Source organism: Saccharomycopsis crataegensis (assembly GCF_037102585.1).
Source record: "Saccharomycopsis crataegensis DNA, jcf7180000000084, whole genome shotgun sequence".
Taxonomy (NCBI): Eukaryota; Fungi; Ascomycota; class Saccharomycetes; order Ascoideales; family Saccharomycopsidaceae; genus Saccharomycopsis; species Saccharomycopsis crataegensis.
Window position 1 is genome coordinate 364,477 of NW_027043829.1, and position 23,996 is coordinate 388,472.

The 23,996-nt window shown below is 34.9% G+C and overlaps 10 protein-coding genes across 10 annotated transcripts; 7 read left to right on the top strand and 3 right to left on the bottom strand. All coding sequences in view use genetic code 12, as the record gives it.

The window, feature by feature from the left end:
• Positions 1-56: 56 nt before the first annotated feature.
• YSH1 (cleavage polyadenylation factor subunit YSH1) lies at positions 57-2,340 on the top strand (the record flags this gene model as incomplete). The annotated part of the gene is made up of 2 exons (XM_064996777.1): positions 57-77; positions 160-2,340. 2 exons carry the CDS (start codon positions 57-59, stop codon positions 2,338-2,340), a joined length of 2,202 nt encoding a protein of 733 aa, XP_064852849.1.
• A 454-nt stretch (positions 2,341-2,794) lies between these two features.
• DASC09_031790 (heat shock factor family protein) lies at positions 2,795-4,624 on the top strand (the record flags this gene model as incomplete). The annotated part of the gene is made up of 1 exon (XM_064996778.1): positions 2,795-4,624. One exon carries the CDS (start codon positions 2,795-2,797, stop codon positions 4,622-4,624), a length of 1,830 nt encoding a protein of 609 aa, XP_064852850.1.
• Positions 4,625-4,933: 309 nt separating this feature from the next.
• Positions 4,934-9,304, top strand: IRR1 (cohesin subunit IRR1; the record flags this gene model as incomplete). The annotated part of the gene is made up of 1 exon (XM_064996779.1): positions 4,934-9,304. The coding sequence occupies one exon, from the start codon at positions 4,934-4,936 to the stop codon at positions 9,302-9,304; it is 4,371 nt and encodes a 1,456-aa protein (XP_064852851.1).
• A 1,848-nt stretch (positions 9,305-11,152) lies between these two features.
• DIP2 (snoRNA-binding rRNA-processing protein DIP2) lies at positions 11,153-13,990 on the bottom strand (the record flags this gene model as incomplete). Its single annotated transcript, XM_064996780.1, has 1 exon — positions 11,153-13,990. One exon carries the CDS (start codon positions 13,988-13,990, stop codon positions 11,153-11,155), a length of 2,838 nt encoding a protein of 945 aa, XP_064852852.1.
• Positions 13,991-14,216: 226 nt separating this feature from the next.
• On the top strand, positions 14,217-15,623 carry ENP1 (snoRNA-binding rRNA-processing protein ENP1; the record flags this gene model as incomplete). The annotated part of the gene is made up of 1 exon (XM_064996781.1): positions 14,217-15,623. One exon carries the CDS (start codon positions 14,217-14,219, stop codon positions 15,621-15,623), a length of 1,407 nt encoding a protein of 468 aa, XP_064852853.1.
• Positions 15,624-15,834: 211 nt separating this feature from the next.
• On the top strand, positions 15,835-17,823 carry DPB11 (protein kinase activating protein DPB11; the record flags this gene model as incomplete). The annotated part of the gene is made up of 1 exon (XM_064996782.1): positions 15,835-17,823. The coding sequence occupies one exon, from the start codon at positions 15,835-15,837 to the stop codon at positions 17,821-17,823; it is 1,989 nt and encodes a 662-aa protein (XP_064852854.1).
• A 306-nt stretch (positions 17,824-18,129) lies between these two features.
• DBP9 (ATP-dependent DNA/RNA helicase) lies at positions 18,130-19,959 on the top strand (the record flags this gene model as incomplete). Its single annotated transcript, XM_064996783.1, has 1 exon — positions 18,130-19,959. The coding sequence occupies one exon, from the start codon at positions 18,130-18,132 to the stop codon at positions 19,957-19,959; it is 1,830 nt and encodes a 609-aa protein (XP_064852855.1).
• A 471-nt stretch (positions 19,960-20,430) lies between these two features.
• DASC09_031850 (Rab family GTPase) lies at positions 20,431-21,078 on the top strand (the record flags this gene model as incomplete). Its single annotated transcript, XM_064996784.1, has 1 exon — positions 20,431-21,078. The coding sequence occupies one exon, from the start codon at positions 20,431-20,433 to the stop codon at positions 21,076-21,078; it is 648 nt and encodes a 215-aa protein (XP_064852856.1).
• Positions 21,079-21,631: 553 nt separating this feature from the next.
• On the bottom strand, positions 21,632-21,979 carry MRP2 (mitochondrial 37S ribosomal protein uS14m MRP2; the record flags this gene model as incomplete). Its single annotated transcript, XM_064996785.1, has 1 exon — positions 21,632-21,979. One exon carries the CDS (start codon positions 21,977-21,979, stop codon positions 21,632-21,634), a length of 348 nt encoding a protein of 115 aa, XP_064852857.1.
• A 320-nt stretch (positions 21,980-22,299) lies between these two features.
• Positions 22,300-23,886, bottom strand: URK1 (uridine kinase URK1; the record flags this gene model as incomplete). Its single annotated transcript, XM_064996786.1, has 1 exon — positions 22,300-23,886. The coding sequence occupies one exon, from the start codon at positions 23,884-23,886 to the stop codon at positions 22,300-22,302; it is 1,587 nt and encodes a 528-aa protein (XP_064852858.1).
• Between the last annotated feature and the right edge of the window lie 110 nt (positions 23,887-23,996).

The window sequence follows — 23,996 nt, forward strand, 5'->3', positions numbered from 1 at the left end:
AAAAAAAAATACAGTTATAATAATGTTCTTTCAGGAACATTCGAAGAGTAACGGAAATGATATCGGTCGATTCAAAGGTATATATAGAGTTTTTGAACTAAAAATTGTTTTATTATTATTCAGAATGTTGACTTTACTAATGCGCACTTCATACTGTAGTCAGATGACAATGAAAGTTTGAGATTCTTCTGTTTAGGAGGTGGTAATGAGGTAGGAAGATCATGCCATATTATTGAATTCAAGGGCAAAACCGTGATGTTTGATGCGGGTGTTCATCCAGGGTTCAGTGGATTGAATGCGTTGCCATTCTATGATGAATATGACTTATCAAAGGTTGATATTCTTCTCATAAGTCATTTCCATTTGGATCACGCCGCCTCTTTGCCATATGTTATGCAACATACTAATTTCAAGGGAAGAGTGTTTATGACACATCCTACCAAAGCTATTTTCAGATGGATTTTAGGAGATTTTGTCAGAATTACTCTGATTGGTGAGGGGGTTAGTGCCACAGTTTACAATGATGATGACTTAGCGGATGCATTTGACAGAATTGAGACAATTGATTATCATTCGACCTTGGAAATCGATGGAATCAAATTCACTGCTTATCATGCGGGTCATGTATTGGGGGCAGCGATGTTTTTTGTTGAAATCGGAGGTTTAAAGGTTCTATTTACTGGTGACTACTCTAGAGTTAAGGATCGTCATTTGTATTCTGCAGAAGTACCTCCAGAGAAACCAGATGTCCTTATTTGTGAGTCAACTTTTGGTATTGCCACTTTTGAAAACAGAGAAGAAGCTGAAAATAGATTAACAAGGCTTGTTCATGGGGCGGTACTGAACGGTGGTCGTGTTTTATTGCCTACTTTTGCATTGGGAAGAGCACAAGAATTAATGTTGGTGCTTGATGAATATTGGTCAGAGAATCCAGATTTAGAGAACATTGAGATTTATTTCTGCTCAGCATTAGCCAGAAAATGTATGACAGTATACAAAACATATGTTAATATGATGAATGAAGAGATTCGAAGAAGGTTTAAAACAGAAAATATGAATCCATTTAATTTCAAATATATCAAAACATTGAGGTCTTTGGAATCATTTGAAGATTTTGGGCCTTGTGTGGTAATCGCCAGTCCCGGTATGTTACAAAATGGTACATCCAGAGAATTATTGGAAAGATGGGCCCCGGACCCTAGAAATGCGCTTATTATCACTGGTTATTCGGTGGAAGGTACTATGGCCAAAACCATTCTTACTGAACCATTAGAAATCCCATCAAGCAACAATCCTGATATTATGATTCCTAGAAGACTTTCAGTGGACGAAATTTCTTTTGCTGCACATGTTGATTATGAACAGAACTCGCAGTTTATTGATCTAGTGAGCCCAAAAAATATTATCTTAGTTCACGGGGAAATAAATCCTATGGGCAGATTAAAATCCGCATTGTTATCAAAATACGCAAAATTTAGAAAAACTAAAAGAGAGGTCAAAGTATTCACTCCACGCAATTGTGATGATTTGAGAATTCAATTTCAAGGTATGCGGGTGGCTAAGGCTTTAGGAAACATCGCGGAAGTCAAACCTAAGCCAGGTGACATTATGACGGGTGTATTGGTTTCTAAGAATTTTGACTTGAACTTGTTGAAGGTTGATGATCTTAGAGAGTTTTCAGGGTTGACTACTACTGTGGTCAAGGAGCGACAGACTATTCGCATCACTTCGGGTAGAGATTTGATGCATTGGCATTTATCCCAAATGTTTGGTTATGTCGAAGTGTTGCACGATAATGAGGAGGAATTTGAATTGAAGGTTATGAATGATGTCACTTTGACATTAGAAAAAGATATCTGCACCATTCAATGGACAAGTGGCTTGATTAATGATACTATTGCAGATTCTGTCATCGCTATTTTACTTTCTGTTGATTCATCCCCTGCATCAGTCAAGATGACATCAAGGATACATTCTCATGACCATAATCACGACCATAATCACGATGGTGAGGTTAAAGTCGAGGTCAAAACTGAAGAAGTCAAGGAAAAGGAGAAGGATATAAAACAAAAACTACTAGAAAGACATGGAGACTCTTCAATAGAAACCCGAGTCCATAGAATTATTGGTCTTCTTAGAGCTCAGTTTGGTGAGTCTTTTTCTACAAACTCAGAAAGAACTGGTGGTATTGTGAAGATTGGACCTACAGAAGCCAAAATTAACTTTATGGATTTGACTGCCGAATGCTCATCAAACATTCTCAAGATTAGAATAGAGCAAATTATGAATAGAGCAACAGACTTGGCAGCTCCATTGGCACAGAAAACAAAAGTTATGTGATTATAATGAAATTTTTTGCTCTTGTTTCTCTATTTTGTTTTTACCTTATGGCACACTTACTATAGCTCACTATGTAATATAAATTGGATACTTACCTTTAAAATAGTATTTATTGCTTGCAAGTTTGTATATGTAGAAGTTTCACCCGCACACCATGCTGCAATCTGCCTTACCCTGCTCTGGCAAGCATGGAAAGTTCTCGAAAAAAAAAGTATACCCATACACATGGGCAGTCTTCTAATACTGCTGTTGATATCAAATACGCTCAATCATTATCCTACTTTGTGCTCCATATTGGGAATCCTCTTCACATAATATTCTTTAACTTCAATTTTTTGTTTACCTTGAACGAAAGTGGTGCATCTAGGCCCGTTAGTTCGGATCAACCTTAGTGATATATTATTTTTTTTTTGGAGTTTTTTTTAGGGTTTTTTTTTTTTTGGAACTTTGCGCGATGAGCCAGCAGAATAGCCATGCTGAACCCAACCAGAATGACATAGACATTGACATTGACCCTATAATAAACAGCGCTGAATTAGTGCTCCCAGAAGAATATTCGCAATCACATCCCTTTTCAAGAACAAATGATACACCGCTAAGCAATGAACTTCAGTTGGTTTCTCCAAGCACCCAATATTTTGGAGTCCCGTCCTCGTACGTCAATATGATTGATGGATATTTGGCATTGGACTCATTAGACAGAACAAACGGTGAATTAAAATCGTCTGATTTGCTCAAAAATGTCAAAAAGGAGATGGATAAGACTCAGGTAATTGATTCAGGGTCAGCGCCAAGCAATACACTTAATTCAGGAAAGTCAAAGAAAGCCCCATCTCAGCCCAAATCAAGGCCTGCTTTCGTGATGAAATTATGGTTGATGGTTAACGACACAAATAATTTCGCTCATATACAGTGGTCCCCTGATGGTAAATCTTTCAAGGTCATTAATAGGGAACTGTTCATGAAAACAATTTTACCAAAATATTTCAAGCATTCGAATTTTTCAAGTTTTGTTAGACAACTAAATATGTATGGTTGGCATAAAGTTCAAGATATGAACGTTGGTTCGAATACAAGCGCCAGTGATGAAATCTGGCAATTCGAAAACCCCAACTTCCAAAAAAATAGAGAAGATTTGTTAGATAATATTGTTAGGAACAAGTCTGTGAAAAATGGCAGAGACGATGTGGAGGAATTAGATGTTAATTTAGTGGTCAACGAATTGAACAAAATAAAAGCAAACCAAGGACTAATTGCGGATGATTTAAGGCGAGTTAGGCAGGATAATTCTTTATTATGGCAGGAAGTGATCCTTGCAAGGGATCGTTATAATAAGCAGAATGAAACGCTAAATACCATTTTGAGGTTTATTGCCTCCGTGTTTCTGGGAAATTCTAGTCTGGGACAAAGAGAAATTGGGTTTGATGGAGTTAATAGCAACAATCCATTGCTTTCTGCCCTTTTTGATGCTGTTAAAAAGAGCAATGCCAATAATAACAACAATAGTACCGTGAGTGACATTACATCATTAACACCGACAAACGAGAGTGTTATTGAAGATAATATAAATGATACCCCCACGGTGCTGAAACCACGATTGATGCTTACTGATGGAGCATATAATGAGCTGCCTCTTGTTGAGGAACCTGCAACTATTCGTACACTCTCGTCCAATCCAAGCACTAGAAGAAACTCTAATATTGCGCCATTGGCGATTATTGATGAGCTACCTAATGATATAATCTCACCCGCGACATTGGGATCCATAAATAGCGGTATCTCCGACCCTACTTCCCTGAATAACAACATAGATTTCAATTTTCCTGAAAATGATATTACCAATACCAAAATAGTTACCAATGAAGCCTCTGCTATAAATAATGACGCATCACGGGGAAGCTCAATACTGAAAGTTAATGGCATATTGAGCAACATTACTTCCACCAATGAAATCGTTAAGTCCAAAAAAAACAATGATGCAACCATAGAATCATTGCACTCAAATATTATCAAGCAAGAAGAATCCATTGGTAATCTTGCGGATTTAATCAGTCGTTATATTCCCGATAATGACTATGATAGAGCACTTTCTCCTGGCGGTTCCCATGAATTTGATGTAGATCAGTTTCTAGCCAATGACAAAGGAGGTCTCGCTAGTACTTCTGACGTGTCTGCTATAAATGGAATTTCGGAGTTGCCTGATAGCGATAAAGTTAGCACTAAAAGAGGCATTTCTGATATTGATGATGAAGAATCCAACAAAACAAAAATGGCTAAGCAATGATGAACCTTTGCACTATTTGGTGTTTTATTCGCTTATTTATTAAGCAAGCTATATAAAATACTTACACTTATATAATATAATACAAAGAAATTTGAACACCAAACTCGCATAAAATAGAGTGTTATATCCACATACATGTAGAAATTGTTCATGCTGCATCTGGGGCTTCTTAACGCGTCGACGCGTTTTTTTATTTCTTATTATTTTTTTTTCTCAACAAAACTCAAGAACAAGGACCACAAATAAAGTGATACACCAGATCTGGGCTTCAATATATCAAAAATAAGTTCTTAGTCTTGTATTACCAGCATGCCTAAAACTGCAAAAAACCCTTTGGAAGATCTGGGAAGAAGAAGATCATCGCGTGTGAGGTTTTCAAACGTCAACTATAATGAAGACGATTCACATGATGAGGTGGAAGACAAAGACAAAGAGGTAGTACAGCAGAATGAGTCTAGTTCCGACGAATCAGAAAGTGAAAATGATAAAGAGAAAGATGATGAATATGTTCCTAGTGGTCAACATAAAAAGAAAAGAAAAGATGCCAGTAACTCAACTAGACCACGCTCCAACCCAAAGAAATCAAGAGGGAAAAAACAATCGTCCAAAAACTACTACAATGAATTAGAAGAAAACTTGGTAGAGAATAATATTTTCAAGTCGTTGGAAGATCCTGAAGTTTCGATTGTTGAACTTGCTAATGACTGGTTGGAAGAATACCAAGAAAATAAAGATATCGCAACCAAAGATTTGATTAATCTAATTTTGAGAAGCTGTGGCTGTTTGTCTCAATTAGAGACACATGATGTCTACAATATCGAAGCATGCTCTAATACTGTTACCGAGCTCGAGGCTAATTTTCAGAATCAAGTACTTCATGAGTTCCCATTTACTAGTAAATCAAGGAATTTCAAGCATTTTAAGAATAACTTCTTAGAATTCTTTAAGCAGACCATTATTCTTTCGAGTGAGAAAAACATTCTTATTGGAGATCCCTCTGATGCAGAAAAAGACGAAAATGAAGGTGCTGAGGAAGAAGGTAGCTTTTTTGAAAATTTGCTTATTTGGCTTTCTCATTTGTCAGCCAGCACCATAAGACCGTTAAGATACGTGACTACTAATATATTGCTAAGTATTCAAACAACAGTTTGTGAGATTTACGTTAAAGTTATTAAGAACCAGGATAAGAATTCCAACAATTTAAATGCTGAAAATGAGAAGCTTGCGGCTACCCAAAAGAAATTGAAAGCCAAAAGAATATCCAAGGCTGAACAGCAAAAATTCAATCGTGATCTTAAGAAGCATCAAAATCATATTGAGTCAATTAAAAAGAATTTGAAACTTTATGAATTCAACAAGTCCGTTTTAGGTGAATACTTGTTTGACCTTTTCGAAACAGTGTTTGTATTTAGATTCAAAGATACTGATACAAAAATTCGGATAGAATGTATAAAAAGTCTATATACGTGGATGGATTTATGTCCGGAGTATTTCTTTGAGAACACATACTTGAAATATTTTGGCTGGTGGCTATTCGATGAAAAAATTTCTGTCAAAGCTGAAGTGCTAAAAGTTTTAACAAAGTTATATAAGAACAGTGACAACTCTATTATTAGCGGCTTGAAGCAATTCACTGAAAGATTTAAGAAAATCATCATTAGCTCGCTTCTTAAAGAAAATGATCACAATATTAAGGCTCAGTGTTTAAATGTTCTTATTGAAATCAATAAGATGGGATTTTTAGATGATTCAGAGATTTTGAAAATCAATAATTTTATGTTTTCCGTATTGAAAAATGATGCCACTGATGTTATCAATGAATTTAACAACGTTCCTGAAATTCATAAGCAGATGAAGAATAACAGCAAATTGTTGAATGAATTAGTCAAGTTTATCAACATTGTTGAAACTGAGAGATCCAGTGATTTAATTGAAAAATTCAAGTTGAATATATCGGTGTTTGAAAAAAATAACAATATTGGTATCCATGAAATCATCAAGTTCAAATCGTTAATCAAAATAGTCAATCACTCCAAGAATTTCAAGAATGGTACTAATTCTGAAGATGAAAATGAAAATGATAAAGATGAAGAATTTGAGGATGGTCTAACGTCCGACATTTCAACGATAGTCAAAAAGTATTCTTCTGAACATATTCCAAATGATATTCTGTCTTCAGGTTTCAGAAAGTTCTTCATTAATGGTAATAGTAAAAATAAAGATGAACTACCGCCAGCCATTTATATCAACGAGATTTTTAGACTTGGTCTTCTATTATATAAAAATTTTCCTTCATACTTCAAGTCTTGGAAATTCTTACTCCAATATTTGACCACGGATTTGTCGTCCTTTAACTTGGAAGATTCTGATAATGCGGTTTCTGTCGATTCTGAATTTAAAAAGCTTCTCGAGTTGAATGAAAGTGAAGAATTCTTTTTATTGTGCTTTTTGTATGGTGTTTTATATGGTGTGCTATCAAAAGAGCCAATCAACTATTATATTGAGGATTACAGTGAAAAGAAGAAAACAAAAATGACAAAGAAAGAACTTGAGCTAAAAAAAGCTGCTGAAATGGAAGCCGAAGAGCTAGAAAATGTAAAAGAGGCTAATGCTAAATTGGCCAAAACTAATATGGATGATGGTGTTGCGGAAGATGACTCTGATCATGAGGAACAGGGAATTGATGTCACTTTTGAGGTCGGCGATGATGGCGCTGATGCTGACGATGATCACGATGATGATATTAATAAAGTTGAATCAACTGAAAAGATTATTGGTCAATTAATTAATCATTTGCCGGTATTGATTGAAAAGTTTGAACCTTCTAGCTATAACTTGCGTGTGATTCTCAAAATCTTTTTTGATTTGGTGATAGATGATGAGAGAGCATTGAGCACATCCAACAATTCTTCGGAAAGTTTTATTATATTTTCTAAGGTTATCAAAAAGCTTTTGACTATCTTTAAAAATATTAGTGGCTCTAATAGTTCAGCAAATGACGACATCTCAATTTTGAAAATTGAATTCGAAAAATTCTTTGAAATTGTTCGAATTGCCATCAATAACGATGAATTAGATAGTGAGTTCAAATTGCTCATTCAAAACTTGATGATTGAACTTTCATTAGAACTCACCAATGTAATGTCTTCAGTGACATCACAAGACACCTCAATGACTAAACTAAATGTTGCCAAGAATTTGATAGATAATGTTGGGTTAGTTATCAAGAAGATTTTGATTGTTGGTCAGTCATTTAACATCTCTGAATATTTGAATGATGCTTTGATTGATGAAATTGGTGATAAAGTTATAAGCCCTCTCGCTTATTATAATTCAGATGATTTACTATATGATTGTGATGTCGATGTAATTGAGATATCGATATCTAAAAACAAAGAGAAAGAGCTGAACAGTTTTTCTAAAAATTTTGAGTTGATTTTAAACCTATATTTGAACTACTGCAGCTGGAAGCTATTGAAATTGTATGACTTCGCTGAAGATCAGTCTAGCACTTTTATCAATCAGTTGGATGATGCTTCACAAGAACATAATGGTAAACCTTCGATAAGTAAATATCTTGGGAAGTATCAGACTGTTATTGATCAATTAGAAGAATTTCTTATTGGTGATGAGTCTGCCAGATTGAGTCAATTGCTTTTTAAATTGAAAATGAAAGCTGGAAAATATTTGGCTGACTTGTTGATTGCTCTCAAGTTGTTTCAAAATACTTTTATGAATACTAATAAATTGAGTGACCACTTCGACGATTTTGATTTCTACTTGGATAGCCAAATCAATTTAGACCTCAGTATTGACTTGAAGAAAGCTTTTGAAACCATTTTTTTGCATTTAGAAAGTGATATGGCAAAGTACTTGAATGTTCAGTTGGATAGAAATGATGACGAAGATGTTGATTTTGGATTTATTGAAGATGTTGATGATAATAAAGAGGCTTCGTTTGAATCCGATATGATGCAGCAACGTATAATTAATCAGGAGACAAATTTGATTAGTTTTGTCCTAAAATTATTGGATTTGAGAAATGTCAAATTAGTTGATAAACTCTTTTTGCAAAGAATATATTTAAATAAGAAGAAGCTTGGGGGATTATACATGAGTGTTGTGGATTCAAAAGATAATGTTGATATATCAGAAGCTCTGACAGCTATTGAGAAACAAGAAAGACCTTATGAGTCCCAGGAAAAGCATGACGAAATAGAAAAGGAAGACCAAGAAACTCAATTGAATAATAGTGATGAAGATGAAATCGATGATAACAAAGAGCAGATAGTTTTGAAAGCGCCTAGAAGACCACCAATTATTCAATCTTCTGGTGCATCCCAACTGATTCAATCTTCCCCTGATGACCCAATCATCGATGACAGCCAAAATGATAATAACCTTGCTCTGTCAGAGGTTGGCAAAGGAAAAAAGAGGTGTACTTCTGAGTTTTTCAAAAAACCAAATGGAGAGGATCTTGATGATAACGATTATTTATTGCTCTCTGATACTGATGCATCGGCTGTTGGAAGCACCCCGAAAAGGAGAAAGACAAGCAGTATAGTCTCCAAAAAATCTAAAAACTCTGATATTGGAGCTAGAGCCAGTATATCATCCAAACTTCGAAACTCAAGAGGAGTTGATGATAATCTTAGTGACCTGGATGTTATTGAAGACTAAGCTTCGCTTTTAATTTTTGGGAATCTTTGTATTTTAACTCTCCAGCTCCCCAGTCTTCTTATACTTTTTTCTTTTTTCGTAGATGTTTTTCTCTTGTGTATCAAATTCTTGGTTTTGATTAATAAATGGGTTTGTGTTTTTGGCTTTTTGATAAATACATGGTTTATATAATTTGTGTTTATGCCATCTTCGATGATTTCAAGTAAAACCGTGGACTAATAAGTAACGTTATTTTGTTCCTTTATCTTTGCGAGAGAATAATGAGCCGCGTTATAGTGATGATACCAATATATCAATATATAACAGGCGCACCTTTTTCTACCATCATTATTGAAAGTATTCAATCATTGATTTGTGTATTACGAAAAATTTGCCGCAGGCAGGGGAATATTGGTCTGTATCAGGAAAGCTGCAATATGTAAAAAGTCTAATTGGTTTAATTGATCAGAATAGGATAGAAAATAGATAGCTGGTTATGTTTACGGTATTTAAAATAGATAAGTGTGTTCCCAATATGTTAGTAACTGTAAAGAAAAAAGTAGATACTCTCTTTCATCTCAATTGTGACAAACAGCAAGGTGGCAGGAAATGTTACCCAGCATCCGAATCAGCTCCTCAGGATGACCATTAGTTACCATCTGGCAGGAATAGTTGTCATCTTTCCTGTTCTTATGTATTTGTACAATAAAATGACCTATTGACTGTTGAGTATGTCGCACAACCGTTATAATAACCACTACGCAGAATTAGAATGAACGCGAGCTATGAGTAGTTGGCGACCAATATTGAAAGATGATGCGGCGATCCATTTCTCCAACACTAAAGCCGCACAGACATACTTATTAAGGCAATCGGTGCTCTTTTTCTTCATAATTATTGTAATAAAAGAAAGAAAGAATTCTTATCTCGTGAACACTACGAAACAAACACTAGACAGGAAAAAGAAAAGACACAAAAATGCAATTGCAAGCAACAGTAAGTAATATCATCCAATGAAGGATGGAAAATATAAGATGATAGTAATATATTAAATATCAATGTAAAAAAAAAAACAATAACTCTTATAGATTTGCAATACATGAAGACACATAACTGGGGATATGCAAAGAAACACCAAAAAGTAAAAAAAAATAGACAGAAAGAATACCATGTAAAAATATATAATAATCAAAACAACACTAAAGAATTCTGATAAAACCAATGCTAGATTTTATCCACATATAATGATAAAATTGTCTATATAAAATAAAAATCTGGAAATAATGTGTACCATCATCAAATCAAATCAAATCAAATCAAATCAAATCAAATCAAATCAAATCAAATCAAATTGTATATTAGTGAGTCACGGAGGCTCTAAATAACATGTAAGCCGGGCATTTTATGCCGGTCTTTCTAATAGGTGAGTAAAATATTATGACTTTCTCACAATCTCACACTCCTTGCTTTAGGAATAATCGAATAGACCAGTGCTATGGTTTTATACCATCACCACGGTACTTTCAAATTTACAAAAATGTATAAAAATATTGTTCCCTAGAAATGAATCAGCGGATTTAGCTCAGTTGGGAGAGCGTTAGACTGAAGCATCAAAATCTTCAAGTCTTGTAATCTAAAGGTCCTGTGTTCGATCCACAGAATTCGCACTTTTTTTTGCTGGAGAAGCCTTTGTAAATGAATAATCAATCACTTTTTCTCTCAGTATCATCATCCAGTTCGTTGCTTATCTATATTTTTTTTAAAAATAATAATGAGTCACAAGAATAACAGACACGTTGCTTACAAAAAAAAACATAAAATTAAACATACATCTCTATAAAATACTGTGAGTAGTTAACTGATGTAGTTTCAAATAACCTTTTCGAATACTCTCTTCTTTGAGAATTTATCTTCAGTTGAAGTTTGTTTATATTCATCAACAAATTCTTTGCTGTGCTTCAAAGCCCATTGCGTTTTAATGAACTTCAAACCTTGGATATTATAACCTAAGTCGTCATTTATTGATTTCATTTCATTTCTCAATTTGTCTTTAACATCAGTTAATCTTCTTTTGATGGCGGAATCCTTGGTACTAATTAATTCTTTGTGGTGGATTCTGATGATGAAAAACAAAAGTCTGCAGACCAAGGACAAATTATTAAGCAAATATTTCTTTTCAGAAGTCCAATAATCCAAGAACTTTAATAACTTGACAGAATAGGAAAATGGCAAAACTAAGATAGCATCTTCAAGATGAGAAGCCTTGATGTTTTTGGTAACTTGGAAAACATATTCTTGAGCGCTAACATTTTTGGCTAACAACATAATATGTCTGTCTGGCTTGATCGGTACATCGTTCAAGCCATTTTTATGTCCATTAAGTTTCAGTTCATAATCTTGTTGCTTTTCAATATCCTCTATGCCAATATCTAACGCTTCCATCAATTTTTCACCATCTTTCAAACTTTCTATGGTTTGCTTATTCACACCTTCAACTTCATCATTGTCATCCTCAGAATTTCTAGGAACAATATCATCATTTTCAAGAGACTCCAATAATGTTTGCTCATATAATTCTTCAATTTCCTTTTCCTTTTCTTCTTCAATAAAGACCTGATCACTGGTTTCCTCCCATATTCTGATACTGTGATCGTGGGATGCAGTAATTACAAACTCGCCAGAATAAGCAATTACCAACGCCCAAACTTCAGACTGATGCGCCGCTAATTTCTGGATACATTCGAATTTGTCACCGTCCCAGTACTTTACCATTCCATCCTTTGATGTCGAGAAGAAATTATGACTCTCTGGCAAAAATTTGACATTCATAATAGAATCTTGATGGGCAAAAATGGATTTATGACAATCACCAAAATCAAGACCCCAAATTTTGATATTCTTATCAGCGGAGGAAGTCACGATAAGCTTTGAGTCGAAAGAAATATCAATTGATAGCACTGGTAACTTATGACCATATAAACTTAAGTAAAATTTCAATGTGGCAAAGTGAAAGACTTTGACGGTGTTGTCCAACAATGAAACCGCCAAATATTTGTTATCTCTAGAAATTTTTATGGATAAAATGTCTTCATCAAGCTCCAATGTCTTAGAATGAACCATCTTCAATTTTCTAAATGTTGAGTTACTGCCTGGAACTGTTTCTTCCTCAACCTTGAAATTCCAGAATTTGATAGATTTATCCGCAGATCCTGTAACTAATGTTTTACCATCTTCAGTCAAATCCAAAGACCAAATTGCACTGTCATGAGCCTCAGTAATTTCTGAAACTAATTCTGATGATGCCAAATCAAACAACTGCAAATCACCAGATCTTGTACCAATAACTACAAGACCATCACCAGGTAAAAATTGACAGCAAATGGAGTAGCCACATGTAATTGTTCTCAAACAGTTCTTAGTCTTAATATTCCAAATTTTTAGTTCACCATTTGAAGCAGTAGCAAGCAATTTATCATCATGGGAAATTGCCATTGACCGGATATCAGTTCTATGTCCAAGTAGATCTACAGCATGTTTCTTAACAGGCTGAATTTCATTGTTAGTGATGGAAATCTTGCGTACCTGTGCTGGCAAGTTAACATGATAGTATTCAATCGAGTTATTGTTTGCGGAAATCAAAATTTCCAAGCCTTTGCTTGTGCACAGACCCCAAGTTGATGATTTTATTTTAGCTAAGGAACGGATAACTGTGATTGGATGTATCAACATATTGATTTTACCAGACTCAATCTGTTCATTTATTTCTTCTTCAGTATAGTTTCCCTTTTCTGATAACTTTTTGATTTTTCTGGATATAGCTTTGTCAACCTCTTCTGATGTTCGTATTCTAAATAACTCAATGGTCTTATCCGAATTTTGGCACATAAAAAAAATGAGTTTTGAACTAAGATACTTGAATTCAATATTGGTTGCTCTTGAATTAGATTGCTTCAAGTAAATCCCCTTTTCAATTAATTTAGAGTCTTCACTTTCTAAGTTAACAAACCATACCTTCAATTGATTTTCCATCCCCGAAGTAATCAAAACCTGGGATTTTGGATCATAATCAAAAGACCAACATTCCCCGGAATGAGCAACATGTGTTTCAACGCAGATCTTCGACTTCAAATCCCATAATTTTATTAAACCATCCTTAGAGGTACTTATCAACCATTCTTCCATTTCATCTATATCAGCATTGTTGTTGTCGCTGGCAAAACTAAATCCCGTGATTTGGTCTTTGTGACCTTTCAATTTAAACAAGCCCACTTCACCCACAAGGTCCCACATAATGATATTAGAGTCTTTTGAGCCAGAACATAATCTTGTACCTGAGTTATCAAACATTAAATGAGTGATTGCAGATTTGTGGCCGGTGAATACGATTAAAACAGAACTTGATGAGAGATCCCAAATCTTGATAGAACCATCAGAGTAACCAGCTGCTGCAATATTTGTTTGTTCATGATATTGAAGGTATGTGACAATAGCTGGGGCAGTCAATGTTTTCGAGTTTGAGGCACCCACATCAACGCCATCTCTAAGTTTCTGAACTAATTCTCCGGTTTTGATATTCCACAATAATATATCTTCCAAACCACTACTAAGTGCCCTTCCGGATTGTTGAGGCATATAAACCACATTACTCAGAGAAGAAATGACACCGAATGAAGCACTATGCTCATATCTAGAATACGATTTTACCATCCTCTGCCTTTTGTAGATTTATCAACTATTGGAAAGAGTACTATAGAAGAGAAGCGCCTGGAAAATTTTTGAAGGGGAACAAAAAAAAAAAATTTGATGAGGCACGTGAATGGAGGGTTCCCCACCCGTATCTCATCTCTCACAAAAAAAATTTCACATCAAAAAAAAAAAAGTATTTTCTATTACACAGTGGAGGATCAAGGTTATTATCTAAACTGGGATAAATATGGGAAAGGCCACTGCTACTAGCTCCAAGAAAAAGGCTCAACACTCTCCTTTATATAGAGATATCACCGAGGATGGTGGAAGGCTCAGAGAAAACCCTAGAGCTTCTAAAAAATCTAAATCATTGAAGGGCGAAAAAGATGAGGAATACATTGATGCTGCCACTTCCCGAAAAATCCTTCAATTGGCAAAGGTCCAACAAGAGGAACTTGAAGAAGAGGAAAATATGTTAAATAAGGATAGCAATATCACATCTAAATATAGATTTCAAGTACCAGAAGATTCAGAAGAAGAAGAAGATTCAGACGAAGCTGATGCTGAAGAGTTCGAAACATTGGGAGAATATGACGATGCTGATGAGGAAATTGAAGAACATATAAGCGAAGAAGATGCTAAGCTATTTGAACAATACTTGAACAGTCAAAAGACCTTTGATGGCTCTCAATCATACAATTTAGCCGACAAAATTATGGCAGAAATAGAAAATAAGAAATCACAACTTCAGAGAACTGAGGAAGGTGAAGAGGAGGAAAGAGGTGAGGGTGTTATGTTACCTCCAAAAGTTATTGCTGCCTATACTCAAATTGGTGAGGTTTTGTCTACTTGGACTCATGGGAAATTGCCTAAGTTATTCAAAATTATCCCAACATTGAACAATTGGGAAGATGTTTTATATGTTACAAACACTCCTAGCTGGAGTCCACATGCTGTATATGAAGCTACCAGATTATTTGTATCTAACTTGGGGGCCAAAGAGGCAGAAAAGTTCATCTATATGGTCTTGTTGGAAAGATTTAGAAATGATATTGCAGATGATGAAAATCACAAATTGAACTACCATTTGTACAGAGCCTTGAAGAAGGCCTTATACAAGCCTAGTGCTTTCTTCAAAGGGTTTTTGTTCCCTCTCGTTGAAACAGGTTGTACTAGTCATGAAGCTAAAATCGCAGCATCAATTTTGTCCAAAATATCTATTCCTGTCTTACATTCATCTGTGGCTTTGAGTCACTTATTGACTTTAGAGTATCACCCAGCCATAATAATTTTCATTTGCACGTTGATCGAAAAGAAATATGCATTGCCTTACCAAACTGTGGATGATTTAGTGTTCTACTTCATGAAATTTAGAAGAGCTGCCAATGCCAATGGTGATATGATGGATGTTGAGGATGATGTGGTAAGAAGGGAACAAAAATTGACCGTTGGCTGGTATAAGGCCTTCCTTGCGTTTGCTCAAAGATATAAGAATGATATAACAGATGACCAAAGGGACTTCTTATTAGAAACTATCAGACAAAGATTCCATAATGGATTTGGACCGGAAATTAGAAGAGAGTTGCTTGCAGGTAAACCAAGAATGTCGGAAGGTATAAAGGAGACTGAACCAGAAATGATGGATATTTTTTAATTTTAAATAGAATTATATTTCTTTTGAACATGATGATTTTTCTTTTTGTTAATGTTGGAATTATTTTGATTGTAAGAGCAGCGTGCGTTTAGGTGAGAGAAAACGCGAAAAAAAAATATAAGAAAACGCATCACCATTTAACAGGAAGGAAGAAGTAAATATACCCATTCTGGGAACAAGTTCTTGCATTTTATATGGTTGTAAGGGTAATATGTACAGTAGCTCAAAACCTTTTAATGGAATACGGTTCAGTTGTACCGGTATCTCTGGGGATTTGAGATCAGATATTGCCCATAAGATCAATTCTATGGGAGGTACCTATTATAATAACTTGATGAGTGATGTTAGTGTTCTTGTTGTCGGTGATACTAATACTGATAAATATCGGTTTTCAGTGCAAAAAAGATATGATTTAATATTCATTGAAGCTTCAGCTATTGTTAAACTTCATAAAAGATGGATTGAAGGGGAAAATATCACCATCAAAACTGCTGAAGACGGCAGTGAAGATCATTCTTATCTTGGTTTCCTACCAAGGTTTAAGCCATTCCAAGATTTAAGGATTTGTATTTCGAGAATAGATGCAAAAGTGTTTAATGTCACAAAACAGCGTCTTGCGGAATTGATAAACTTAAATGGAGGTGTTTCAACCGATAGTTTAACATCATCAATAAATTACTTGGTGACTACAGATAAATCAGGAAAAAGGTTCAGCAAATCTGTCGAATGGGGTATTCCAGTTCTACACCCTAAATGGATCACAGACTCTATTAAACGTGAAGCCATGTTGGAGGATAGATTTTACAATATTTGCACTATCTCTGATTTCAACGAAATTGGTAAAAATTCTTGTGATATTTGGAGAGAGTTTGCAGTGTTCAAGAATGAGCAAAATGAGAATTCAAGGAAAAAGAGAGGGCTGCTTGCTGTCTCTAATGATGATGCGGATGACGATGGTGACAATGAGGAGGCTAGACAGACGAAAAAGAATAAATCCAGTTTGAATGCGTGGGATTCGATCATCAAAAGTTTTAACAAGCCAGTTGATAAGGGACCATCGATTCAACTCATCGAAAAGAAGAGTACAAATGACATTAAAGGGAAACCCTCAATGAATCCTCTATTTGAGGGGCTAAAATTTCAAATATATGGCTTTGATTCAAAGAGGGAGCCAGTGTTGGTCAGAATCATCAGGTCTCACAGTGGGGAGGTAGAGCCAATATCTGAAGCGGACATCATCTCCAATGACAGAAACTTGGATGATACAGATTATATATTAATTCCTCACGATTTGCACAATAAGGAAAATTTGAATAAAATCATTAATATTAAGAGACATGTTGGGAAATTGACAACCATTATCACAGAGTGGTTCATTGAAAGATGTTTATATTATAACAAAGTAAAAAGCGACTTATGGGGAAAACCTATGGTATTTAATAGCCATGCTAGTAAGTGCCTAGGTACTCTTGATGAGACTGAAAAGATAAGGGTCAGCATCAGTGGATTTTCAGGAGCGGAATTATTGCACTTGGAGAAGCTTATTAGTTCTCTAGGCCGATTTGTCATCTTCAGTGACAAGCTTAACAGAAACTCAAACCTTTTAATCATTAATACTTCATTAATTGGGTTGAATGAGTCAAACTCAAAACGTCTCTTTGAGAAAAATGATAATGAAATTTGTACTCTATTGAAAGATGTTGAATGTAATAAGAGCAGTTTACAATCAATGAAAAAAAAACTAGTTTTCTGTCAAAATAACCAAATTCCTATTTACTCGATCAATTTTCTCTATGAATTTTTTCTCGAGTGTTTTGGTGCCAACTACTGTTCCAAAACTTCTTCCGAATTCGAGCTAAATAATTTGAGATGGTGTATCTACTATCCTAAAAATTTGGGAAATAATGACTCCCAGCTTCTAAAGTTTGCAAACAAAGTCTACCCTTCGAATAAGAAACGTAGTTTAGTCAGAGTTGATTCGACTCATCGAAAGAAAGAGTGGGGAAAATTGTCAGGTAAGGCGTCAGAATCATCATTGAATCATGCCGGTGAGGATGCAAAAATTGATGGCAACGATAAGGACTTAACAAAGGAAAGCGACGATGCAGTAACTGGGACTCAGATAGTATATGGAAAAGAGAAGCATGAACCCACTCTGTTGAAACCTACCAAGCGTTCCAGAAGACCAAATATCTATTGATAATATGTATTTTTATGATTACGAACAATTTAATGATTCTTTTTTTTTTGTGTTTTAGAGGTTTCATGATTACTGAGACTTTCCAACAGAATTCATCTATATTGTAAGAAAAATAATAACACTTGCATCAATAATAATAATAACAGTAATGTGAATACACAAATATAGGAAAACAGGGGTGATAAGGGGGTGCGGGAGCGATGAGCTTTCAAAATTTTTTTTTTTGCAAAATTTTTTTAGAAGTATTAGGCGCTGCATATACCACTCTTGTGAATAAACACAGAAAAACTTTCTATTTTGTCAAAGATGAGCAATATAAAAGTGGCTGACGATATATATGTCGATGATGCTGTCACTTTTGACAGCCTTAATTTAGATCCAAGAATTTCGCAGGCCATTAAGCAGTTGGGGTTCAAAAACCCTACGTTGATTCAATCCAAGGCCATTCCGTTAGCTGTGGAAGATAAGAGTGATATTATTGCCAAAGCATCCACTGGTTCAGGGAAAACTGCAGCCTATTTACTTCCAATTCTCCACAGTATTCTTCAAGAATACGGATCTAGTAGTTCCACTCATGAAATTAAAGCAGTGATATTCGTTCCAACTAGAGAACTTTCCAACCAAGTTAATGAGTTTGCAAAATTGCTTCTTAAATTTTGTGGTAATTTAATTAACGTCCTTAACTTATCTAACAATTACAATAACCAAGTGTTAAAAACCTTTTTAGATGCTAAGCCAGAAATATTAATCACCACCCCAAATAAGTTTTTGAAGTTGATCGAAGGGCAAGAAGACTCAGACCCACTTCTCAATATTTCAGATTTACAGGAGTCTTTGCGTTTCATAACTCTTGATGAAGTTGATTTAATCTTATCATATGGGTATCAAGAAGACTTGAATAAGATTGTGGAGTTGTTGAATTTATCCAAATTAAACGTTCAAACATTCTTGATGAGTGCTACTTTGACAGACGATATTACTGTTACTTTAAAGGAAACATTTTGCAAGAATCCTAAAATTTTGAAGTTGAATGATGAGCAAGTGGTGAAGAACAAGGATAAATTGATCCAATATTATATAAAAACTAGTGAATTTGATAAGTTCTTACTTATATTCATAATTTTGAAATTAAACTTGATCAAGGGAAAAATTTTGTTGTTTGTTAATAATATTGAAAGAGGTTACAGATTGAAGCTATTTTTGGAGCAGTTTGGGGTAAAGTCATGTATTTTGAATAGTGAGTTGCCAATAAACTCAAGATTGCATATCATCGATCAATATAACAAAAATTATTACAACTTGTTGATCGCGACAGACGACGTGAGTTCCCTTGAAGCTGACAACGAGGGCCCTGGAGAAATTGAAGTTAACCAGAATGGTGAACCGAAGACCGAAGAACATGAAAGTAAGAAGGAAAATGATATCTCTGAAAAGCAAATAACAAAAAATAACACCAAGTCCAACACTAATAAGAGTAAGTCAGACAAAGAATTTGGTGTCTCTAGAGGGGTCGATTTTAAGAATGTTGCTTGTGTTCTTAATTTTGATTTGCCAACTACTTCTAAGAACTATATTCACAGAATTGGGAGAACAGCTAGAGCCAATAAGTCAGGTATTGCGTTGTCTTTTGTTGTGAATTCTAAGGATTGGGGTAGTCATAGGCAATCATCACTTTTGACTGCCAAAAAGGATGAAAAGATTTTTGCAAGAATTTTGAATAAACAACAGAAATTGGGACTCGAACTTCTTCCATACAAGTTCAACAAGAATCATTTGGATAGCTTTAGATACAGAGTGGAAGATGCTTTCCGTTCGGTTACTGGTACAGCAATTAGAGAAGCCAGAATCAAAGAATTGAAACAAGAAATTTTAACCTCTGATAAATTGAAACGTCACTTTGAAGAAAACCCACAAGATTTGCAGATCTTGAGACACGATAAGGATCTACATGCTACTAGAACCCAATCTCATTTAAAAAGTATTCCAAATTATTTGTTACCGGAGGGCATGAAAGCAGATACCACTAATCCAACGTTTGTTCCATTCAATAAAGTGCAAAAGAATAGAAAGAGACATGGGAAAAAGATGAAGAAACGGAGAGGAAAGGACCCATTGAAGACTTTTAAAAGTAGATAGTATGATCAGATACCGACATCTCATAATATAATTGTATTGCTATTCATATATACACATGTATTTCACTATTAATGTAGTTTTGTGAACATCAAATTTGAAGTTAATGTTGACGTACATTATGTACAGTGATGTAAGAATATGTAAGAGTCAGCATCAACCGCACCCAGCAACATCTAATCTTTTTTTTTTTCTTGCCTCTGAAGAAAAACGAAAGAGCCATCTCATCCGTGTTACATAATAAGCACTAAAATAGGAACACTATTTTAAAGCTGTTAAGCTTGAAGGCAAAGTGGTTATTATTGGATTTCAATCAAATCTCTACTTGTGAACTATAAATAGTATTGTGAATTATTTTTGCTTATCAGATCATTTCCTTAGTTCATTACCAAGAAATCAGCAAAGTCATCCGTGTTATCTCATTGCGTCAATTACCATCATCTCAGTTAAAGCTCTCGATATACCATCCCAAAAATGAATGCAAAATCATCCACTTCGGTAAAACTTGTTCTCTTGGGTGAAGCTGCTGTTGGTAAATCGTCCTTGGTTCTTCGTTTTGTTTCCAATGATTTCCAAGAAAATAAAGAACCAACTATTGGTGCAGCTTATTTAACCCAACGCTGTACGATTAACGATAGAACAATTAAGTTTGATATATGGGATACAGCTGGTCAAGAAAGATTTGCTTCCTTGGCTCCAATGTATTACAGAAATGCTCAAGCTGCTTTGGTTGTTTATGACATAACGAAACCACAATCATTTATTAAGGCCAGACACTGGGTTAAAGAGTTACATGAACAAGCTTCAAAGAATATCATCATCGCATTAGTTGGTAACAAATATGATGTTGTTGAAAATGAGGAAGAAGGAAGTGAGGATTCAAAGAGAAAAGTCAGCATTGAAGAAGGCAAACAATTGGCAAAGGATGAAGGATTATTATTTTTCGAATCTAGTGCTAAATCAGGCTTCAATGTCAATGAAATATTCATGGCCATCGGTCATAAAATTCCTGACACTAGTGCCGGGGCTGCCTCAGTTAACGACAATAGAAATAGCGAGAGAGTTGATTTGACTGTCAACAACGATTCCCCTGTCAATGGGAACGCTAATTGTGGATGCTGAAAATTGTTCTTTAACTAGAATAGTTTACTCATTATTGTTATTAGTTTTTTTTTTTGATACTTTTTGTTTTGTTTTTCTTGAGTTACTTTATCCTCTCTCCAATATCATAAAGAGCTTGCTAAACTGAATCCTCATGCCAGTGATGCTTTTTCATTAACATTTAGTATGTTGAATATGCTTTCATGTCTTCTTGCTCCCTCTGGAGTTCACAGTCATATCTATTATGTGTGCTGCCGGTTTTATCGTTTTATCGTTTTTTGTTTTTATCAGAAAGTCTATTAAGAGTTTCCAGAGCTTTATATGTTCTAATTATTATTTTTTGCAGGGTGGCCCACGGCGCCCTGATTGTTGCCCAATACAATGTTCTTAATCACTTGATCATGATTTGTAAAGAGCAGGCTATTTTTACTAGCTTACAAGGAAGTTTTCCCTTTCAATTCTATTTTTGAGTGAATAACTATAATCAAATTAAATACAAGGAAGAAACTAACTATATCAACGCCAACAAAATCTGCCCAGCGGCTCCTGACCATTAACCATCGATGTGAGGCAATTACCACACACCCTTTTTGACACCAGGCAAATCACCACCTCTAGCTCTTTCTCTGAACTGCTGTCTACACAATCTAAAGGCTCTATTAACAGAGTGACTGTTTCCACTTTCCACACATCTATTTTTAATCTGTGCTTCTCTGGTATAGTTTGGCATGGTTGCTAATTGTAACTGAGCTTCCAATCTCACTCTAGCAGGTAACAAAGTGTTTCTAGAAATAAATTTCAATGCAGTTACTGTTACCTCATGGTCAGCGACTTGTTGTCTCTTGAAATTATCACGAATTATTCTGGTATTAAGAAATCCAACAGGATTCTTTACTTTAATTGGAAATCTAAAATTACCCATGTCCACAACGATACTTTTAATTGAAAATGTTTGATAAACAACACTAGTTCACTAGATGAAAATCAAAGATCACGAAAAGTAAGACAAGACCTTGGGCATTTTTTTTCAAGCGTTTAATTTGATTTATGCCTAACTCTTTTTTTTTTGGCCAAAAAATGCAATGGCTTGCTGTACGGATGTCGCGCACACCCTTACACCGAATTATAACATGTAATAATATAAGTGGGAGTCTTTATTAAGGGGCTCTGCATGCAATAAATAACTAAGATATATGGAAAATAAATGAAAGAAAAAGCAAAAACATAAGAATATAAGGAATTTTAAGTTCCATAATACATAGTGTCAATGTATCTAGTCCTAAACCACCAGTCATTATCACACTCTTTGTTGCGACCATCCATTGATCCAATTCTTGCCAAAACAATCTTGACTTTACTGAATGCTGCCAAAATTCTTCTTGTACCTTGCTCTGTAGCTGAGTAGCAAACAATGATAATATCCTCCATTGTCACCCCATGATCGAGTAGAACTTGGATGGACATGATCACCGCTGCACCACTAATAATTTGAGCATCCATTAAAAGGATTTTCTTCTTCAATGATTTATCTCCAACATTTTTTGGCAACATGATAGAATGTAATTGAGGCTCTCCTGTCTTTCTGTCCGATTGGATCAATAGCTTTCCAATCTTGATTTCCGGATGCGTTCTCTTCAATGAATTCATGAAACAATCTCCCGATCTAATTATGTTCACAGCAATTGCTTCTTCAACAACTTCCAAGGCATTATCGACGGGAACATTTGTAGGTGTGATGATAGGAATATCTGATGGTTTATAAGTTAACAATTCTAATGCTTTACTAATTAATATAGATGAAATTCTATTAAAGAAAAATATGAAATCATCAATACTGGTGGCCTTATTGGTTAAAATGGTATTGATAGCACTGATTTGATTGGTTTCTTTTAACACAATCAAGTTAATAATATTTTTCAATTCAACTTTGTTTAAGCTGTTATTCAACTTCTCTAAATATTTCAAATGTTCTCTAGACTTCCTCAATAATTGCTTCTGGATATGCTTGATCATCATATCGATTGCAATATAATTGTCAGCACCTCTTGGAATCACTAAATCTGCTTGCTGCATAGTTGACTTCACAAAAAGATCAGCATTCGGTTTGACAAAGGTGGACCATTGTTTTAATGCACCTTCTAAATCTCTTCCTCTATACAAGATATCTCTTGATAATCTTCTAGCCAAACATATATCCAAATCTGTGTCCACATAGATTTTCAAATTCATTAAATCAACCAATTTTTGATGATATAATGCATAAATACCTTCAATAATAATCACATTAGCACCATAGATTGTGATTTCCTTGTCGGTTCTATCGTGCTTGGAAAACGAATACACCGGGATTTTGGTCTTATTACCTTCTTTCAAACTCTTCACACACTCATAACACAAATCTAAGTCGACAGCACTTGGTGAATCAAAGTCAAACTCATTACTGAAAGCAGTTTCGCGCTCTTCCGGAGTTAAAGGATTGTAGAAATTATCAAGAGAAATCAAAACTGTCCAAGGAGTATTCAATTCTTCAATAATCTTGGATGCAACCGAGGTCTTCCCAGAGCCCGAAAGGCCGGCAACCCCAATAATATACGGTTGAGTCCAAGGAGGAATATACCGAGTTTCATTAGCACTGGTATTAGTACCGATATTTGAGTCTGGTGAGGTAGCATTTTGGTCTAATCCCGCATCAATATTCCTATCATAAACTGTGTTGGCCGTAGGAGAAAGACTACTACTGGTAAAAAAAGACTCTCCAGATGATGGGGCAATTCTTTTTAGATTCACCTTCCCAACAACTTGTTCATCATTTACCATAGTGATAGTCATGTTAGTCTTCTATATCCCCCTTTAAGGCTTGTTTTGATGGGGGGATGTTGTCAGAAAAAAAAAAAAAAAAAAATATTTTTACTTATGTGCGTTTAGTAAAACCCATAATT